The 7,191-nt window shown below is 47.4% G+C and overlaps 1 protein-coding gene across 1 annotated transcript in view; it reads right to left on the bottom strand.

Annotated features, from left to right (window-relative positions):
* Nucleotides 1-221: 221 nt before the first annotated feature.
* The window catches only part of LOC119461363 (uncharacterized), a 171,884-nt gene continuing 164,914 nt past the window's right edge, over nucleotides 222-7,191 (bottom strand). The window contains exons 5-6 of the mRNA XM_037722646.2: nucleotides 5,564-5,794; nucleotides 222-4,425 (exon numbers count right to left, since the gene is read on the bottom strand). Of these exons, the coding sequence (XP_037578574.1) occupies nucleotides 4,288-4,425; nucleotides 5,564-5,794 (369 nt within the window). The 3' untranslated portion in view covers nucleotides 222-4,287. The remainder of the gene's footprint in view (nucleotides 4,426-5,563; nucleotides 5,795-7,191) is intronic.

The raw sequence follows: 7,191 nt of genomic DNA, 5'->3' as shown, positions 1-7,191 counted from the left end.
TTCATAGACCACCGAAAGTAGACGTTTTATGTGAACGTGGCGAAAGAGCTGTTGTGCTTTTTTGTTTTGCCTTGTTTTTGTGTGAACATTACTCCGCTGTAAAACGGCGAAGGTGGATATAACAGTACCAGTACAAAGCGATTCACTGTGGGCAGGAGGCATATTAGCTGCTGAGATGTGCAAGTTTTTTTTTTTAAACTGCGTGATTGAAAAGCAGGCAGAAAAAATTCGAAGCTTTGATGGATGACAACCTGCGGTGAAGATTAGCTGCAACGAAGTAATCGGTTACATCTGCTTTAAGCCCGACCACGATGTTGCATTGGCAAGATGAATTAACTGTTGCTAGAAGCCATTGATGGACCCTGATAATCTCTAGATTCCTAAAGGCAAAAGCAAACGAAAACGACGTAAGCGGTTTAGAGATGCGTGGTAGCTTCTAAACGAATGTCAATTCAAAGTGTACTGTGCTCCTAATTTTTCCTGGAGGAAAAAAGAATGGTTGATGTGAAAACGATAGGGGTAAGATTTAGGCTCTCAAAGCAGTAGTCGTGGAAATCATTTGCTCGCGCTTTCAAATAAAGCATTGGCGGAATGTACGAAACGAGTGTTCAAATACTGGGACAAAGCAATGACTTGGCGAGCATACGCTTTTGTCGTGGTAACTTTTATACAAAAGGAGGCAGTTTTCACACACTCGTGCTGTAACTTCTAAATCGAACTCACGGCAAATTTATATTGATATTTCGGTTGTTTTTTTGGCGAATTTAATCATTGCATCCACTAAAGGATCCAGTTGCAGAAAGTAATTTCTGGTTTCCAGGTGCACGAATACACGAAAATGCACACCTTTGATAAAGGTTACCGCGACAGCAGTGGATGTCTAAAATACCGTGTGCACGATGCGAGTGTGTGAATGCGGAGTTTCATGGCTATAACAGTATGAGGAAACAAACAACCCATAATAAGGTTCTCGTCGACCCAGCAACCAAAGCGGGCATTTGGAGGTGAATAGTTGAACTGCGGTAGGCCTGTGACCACAATATAGGCCATCCATGTTGTGCAAAAAATGAAAAGAAGTAAAAGGGAGTAAGGGTAGAACAAATATTACCTAGTAAGCGCACGCAGAAGTGCAGAAAAGATAGCGCTGACCCAGAGCTCACGGGACAACGTATAGACGAGACATGGAAGAAAGACCATTCAATAAATATCAAAGATTGATAAGAAGCAACAGTGTCAGCTCTTAGCTTAGTCGAAGAAGCGTAAGTTGTGAAGCGATAAGAACGTTTGAGCTTGGCGTAAGGAAGTAAGTGATAGCTCCAGGACTTAGGTTTTACCCGTTGTTAATAGAAAGGTGCATCTAGACATGTTAAGTGCTAACATGGGCCCTTGCTATAGGAAGTCCTCAAGTTGCGTTGCCACCACGTAAATAAAAATAATGTATACGCTCTTTTCGTTCAACACCAACGCGCAAGAAATTGTAACAATATTGTAAAAATAAATATATCAACGCACTACAGAGAAAGAACAAGAAAAAAAATAGACACCGAGATTTCGAAGAGTGGAAAATGTCGAAGATACGAATTGACGGAAGTTGGCGATGCAAACTCAACAGAGACGTTTGTTCGGTCGTACCCGACAGGATCTCAAGCACAACTAAAGACTGCGTCTCGTCAAACGGAATACGAGCGAAGATGCCCTGTCTTCCCGTTCTTCCTTATCAGACGACTGAGCGACAGCGCTAATTCCCGGGTCTTGAGCATGTCGTGCGCAGAACAGATAAGAAAGTTTGAAGTTTCTTTCTTCTGAAAGTGGTGGAAGAAGGAATTCTCAAGCACATCAGACGCTTAGAACAGGCACACAAGCAGAAGTAAATCCTGAGTTCAACGTTCCCGTGTATGGTTGTCACGCTAACAGTCTGTCGTGACGTCAGTCGTGACGACAATACTGGCTCTCCCGCGTTCTGTCGATCTCTGTGTCCACTGCACAGAATTATTATTATTTTCTTTTTTTTTTTTTTGCTGAGGAACCACTTCTTAAGATGATGCTATATGTCGTATTCGAAACACCAGTACGCACATCGATGCACGATTTACGGCGCGACGTTGACGCTTCTGCTGACGTCATAACGCGTTCGTCAGAGAGCGGGGAGTTTTGGCTCACTGACTTGTCGCAGCTTCCGTGGCACGTTGACACAAAAGAAAGGCACAAAATTCAAGCCCTCGTTATACTGTGCGTCTAGCCGTGTAATCATAAATGCTCCTTGCGCAAATGCTGTACTTAACTATCCTTTAACGTCCCTGCATATACCATGAGCGACCAATCGCACGAGCTCTTGAGAAGCTGCGAAACACGCGTCACATCTGTTACACCACACTCACATTTCTGCTTTTGTCGTTTGGCGACAGTAGATATCACTTCAGAGAGGCTGCAAATTATGACGTCACGAATCACTTATCGCGGGTAAGCATCGGGGATACGTCGTCACAAATCACTTCAGCACAGTTTTGGTGAGGCTGAAGGGGAACTGCTCACTGACACGCAGACCAAAGGTGAGGCGGTCATACTTATTGCTCAAATTATCTTGTTCGCAACTTTGCCGAACTTATCTTGCCCAAGTTATCTTTGACCAGTGGCATCCAATGTAGGAAGAGACAAACTTCGGGACGACTAACTACCACTGCGGACAATACCAGTTCATTTTATCCCATGAGCCGTAAATACGCGTATACTACCAACATCTTACTTTGGACTGCAAGCATAGCGCAGCCGTTTGACTGCCCATGCTGGCGCATTGCGGGACTTGTACAGCCTTTCTCCGCGACCTCTGAAGCTGACAATGTTCACTGTGAATGAAAGCAGATACGTACACTCCACTAAGGACATCTCTCCAATCATGGCTCAGATAACATAATCAGACAGTAGACTAATCATGATCCTGAATGCCGCGTACTTTGTGGTGTTGGTGAAGGCTTGGCTACCACACGCGCTGGATGTATTCTTCGAACGAGGACATTGGCGACACATTGCTGGATAACTGGCTTAATACGACGCATGATCACGAGAGCTACTTGGCAGAAGAAGACGCTCACAACATAACACAACGTGAGAACAGGCCACAATGTGGTTGCAGGTACTCGCTCCAACAATCTCTAAATCGGCTACTACCTTGAGGTCAGGGGTGATCAGGCGCCGCTGATCATCAAGTTGTAGCCGATTCATTCCTTCGATGACAATGCTCGTGACAGTCGTGCTACATAAGCGCCTCGGGAAAACTAGGCACAATCGCTTAACTCAGATGTCGCGCTTACTACTTTTTATCATCTATTCATAAAGTTTTCAGTAGTAACGATCACTAATAGTCGCTGCTAGATAGCCTTTTGTACATACGTAACATAGAAACCGTGAAGCCAATAGCCTGGTCACTTCGTTTATATGCGTTAATGGCTTAACGAACGCTATGGGCACTAGCAGTGGTAAGAGCAGATCACCTCAGAGAACGTCTTTTTTCCGCGCATTTTTGGCCTCACGTTGCCCGGCGTAGTCGAAGTGATTTCACGGCATGTGATACACACGCCTTTTATGGTCACGCATCACATCTGGTGTCCGCATTAACCGACAACGAAGTAGGAAGCCTTTTGACCGAAATTACAGCGGGGTTATCGCGAAGCTCGAAATGAACGCGTCGATGCCGGGCTTCGAGATGTCGAAAATACGCTGGGAATACGCTCTATGTGGCTGCCACTTAACATATGCGATTCGTTGGCTCGTGTTGCTGCTCTAACGGCCAGAAACTAAGCAGGTTTTCAGCATGAAACTGTTTGGCAGATGACTTTTGCAATAGAACATCACGATTTGTGCGTCGCGGCGATCAAAACTGGCTGAAAACCTCCAGTCCCGGCAAGAGCTTAAGCAAAACGAAACTCTCAAGTTAGGACACACTATACTTAGCTGGCATCCGCCACCTGGTCAGCCAAGAACCTAACCATACGAGCCTTCGAACAGCATACTGCATTCTGCGCATGTTTCGATGCTGCCTTAATCAGCTGAACTGATAATGGGCGATAACGTGTTGTTTTTAATTTTGAAATTGACGCGGCCATGATGACATAACGTGGGGCATTTAACGCGCTTGCACTGTCAGACATCAGCGTCGCGGCAGGGTATCGTTGTGCGCAAGTGTCCCGAGCAGATCGCGCTGTTACGAACACGTGGCGTGAACACACGCCGATGTACGCGTCCGGCCCGGGCGAGCGGATCCGTAGACGCTTTGAGGAGAACTGCTTGAGCTCAGAGGGCGAATTCACTGCATTCAACGTTGTACCACCAATCGCAGACACCCCTCCGCTCGTTGAAGATGGTGCCGTTGGGACAGAGGAAGCTGTGTCTCGCTCCCAGGTTAGGAACTCCGGTGCACATGTGCCACACCTGAACAGAGAAAAAAAGAAAAAAAAAACAACAACAGTGCAATGTTTTATGTGTGACCGTCGATGATTGAACTGAAAGTGGCGTCAAGTTGAGTAAGCAAGCGATCTTAATAATCATACCGATTGTGATGCAATGGCAAAGTCCCCCCCCACTCCCTTTCTTCTTTATTTATTTTGTGTGTGTGGCGAAGTAGAGATGACTCAATGGTCATATGGCGCTCGATCTGCAGCTGTGGTGGCCGTATAATGCAGGGACGCCCGTGTGCTCTATTTTCGGTGCCCATTAAGGAATGCGGTGATGAGTATTCTTGTTATATGCACATGCATATATATAAGGTTAACTTATATGCATCGATGGTTCAGTGTAAAAAGACTCTTCCAGCACTACTTCCCAGAGGGCACCTGGCCTGAATAATAGTAATACTGACAGTTCCTTATAAACGACAGGAACACTGACCTTAGAAAATTGTCTGGTAAATTTTTAACTTCGCCTGGGTCATATAGAGTTTGCGGGGAGAAAGAGATGGTTCGATCCACGTGACACTCCGCCTCTGTGAAATGAATTAAGATTTATTTGCGTATTTACCTTTCTCTAATAACTAATCTCATTGGCGGAGAGAAGCACCTTTAGGTGCTCGAAAAGCGCTTTCCCAAGACCAGTGTCGGAGGCGCCTTTGAGTTCTGCGCGAGCTCCTTGAGAAGCCACTTTCCAAGCACTTGCCACTACTCCTGTTCGTATTATAAAGCTAGATGTAGCGGGGCTTTTCAGTGAGAGAACAGGAGCGCTCAAAATTGATCCAAGAAATGTACTGGGGGCAATTTTCAGGCGCTTAATCTGCTCCTGTCTTCACGGTCACATTTAGTCTATACACAGACACCAAAGTATACATATCTCTCAGAGCACTTAGCAAGCACTGAAAACTGCTCCTGTTCGCTCACTAAAATGGGCTCTTGTGCTTTCCAGTGGGCTAATGTGTTACAATTGTTCCCTAAGGCATCGCGTCACACTATGTCGATGCCCATACTTTCGCGAGCCCTCGCCGAGGCATTTCAATGTGCTTCTGTTCGCACTGCGGACAGCGTCGTTAGGTCATCCTCTAATGGCAGTGCTGCTGCCAAAGCCATGCGTATGCACCCACCTGGCAACCGGCCTCGGTGTCGGCGTACATGCCGGGGAACAGCTTGTCATTGCAGTCGAAACCCGTGGTCGGGATGCGGTGGAAGTTGGGGTAATCGATCCCCGGGATGCCCTTACGAGGCCCCCGGCTACCCATGATGCGCTGCACGCTCTTGCGGCCCCCGGAGTCCTGGTGCTTGCGGCCTTTCCGGAAGTGACCATCGTCGTCGTAGTCGTTCGTCAGCGGCTTTGCCTGTCAGCGGGGCGCAGAACGCACCGAACATGAGATACAGAGCGAGTGGCAGAACAGGGTACATGGAGGAGAATACAAACGGGTAACACGCGCTACACAACTCAACGATGCAACATACAGCTTACTTAATGAGTAAAATGATGTACTGGATTTCTAACTCGTTCGAAGGGAACCCTGACAAGAAGTATTCAGTTAGGCAAGTAATTAACTTACACTTCGGGGGCAGCAAGTGGGCTAGTATCACCATAATCGTGGCTTGGAAAGCGAGACAAAATCGGGAAGTTTCGCCCGAACGGCGAAGCATTGAAGGCAACAGCAAGGCTTAGCATTGCGGTGAAGATCCTCAGACGGTGTTCTAAGAATACGAGGGGGCGAAATGTTGGCGGCGACATAGCACGCGAGGCGACTCCTTCTGCGCCGCAGAAACAGCGCTCCGACAGGCGTCCCACAACGCTGGTGTTATGAGGAGCGTCGCCCCCCTGCGATGCAGGCGTCGCACCTCAATGGCGCACGTGGTCAGACAGAATGGAAAAAATGAGGACGCTTAAGCTTCGCCTTTGAGAGTGGAATGCGATATCGGGCCCCGTCCGCATCGCGTTTTTCTTTATGAGTAGGCTTCACGGCAACACACAATGTGGGAAAGCCAGCTAACAAAGACCAAGCTTACACCCATCCCCTAGAAGCAGTCTTCAAGGGGATGGGTGTGAAGGCCCTAGGACGTTTTGTTTATTGTTTTATTAATTGTTTGCTGTTGCCCCAAGGCACGCGCGTGTCAAAACGCATTATGGCAGGATAAGTCCCAGTTTGACCTTGGCTGAGGTTGAAAGTCAGATTTACGGAACCAGGCGTTTTCAGGGTTTGTAGGTGGAGTAGTAGAGCTATCGCTTAAAAAAAAAGTCAGCTTTTGTGGCTTGAAGTGTACTGTCCGTTCCGCTTCGATCACTGTACCCACCACGGTGTGGTATGCACACAGTTGCTCAGCGAGAACGCTATAGTGTTTGGGCGCATAACGCTTGATCATACCTGCAGCGGAAAGCAGAACGCCGCACTAGCTTCGCTGCAGACTAGATTGACAGAGCATGAGGGTGCCTCCACTTGGCTGTCTCAGGAGCCTTTGAAGACCTTCTAAACCTCCACACGCAGCCCGAACGTGCACCATCGATACCGCGACAGCACGGCTGCGTTTACCGACGGCGCGGGGGCGCCTCGAGTGTCCGTGTAATTGCTATCGTAATAAAACACTGATAAATGCAACACGCGTGGCGACACCCCCCACAAAATTCTTGCACCAGGCCTGCGTGACGTCATGGATTTAAATAGACCTTGCTCGATGTTACTTCGTTTTTTGTCTTTATGGAAATATACTACGTTGAGCTCGACGGGAAACAGGCAGTTGA

The sequence above is a fragment of the Dermacentor silvarum genome, chromosome 8 (genome assembly GCF_013339745.2).
Source record: "Dermacentor silvarum isolate Dsil-2018 chromosome 8, BIME_Dsil_1.4, whole genome shotgun sequence".
Taxonomy (NCBI): domain Eukaryota; kingdom Metazoa; phylum Arthropoda; class Arachnida; order Ixodida; family Ixodidae; genus Dermacentor; species Dermacentor silvarum.
The sequence above is the reverse complement of the archived record's forward strand: the minus strand, read 5'-3'. Positions and strand labels throughout refer to the sequence as shown.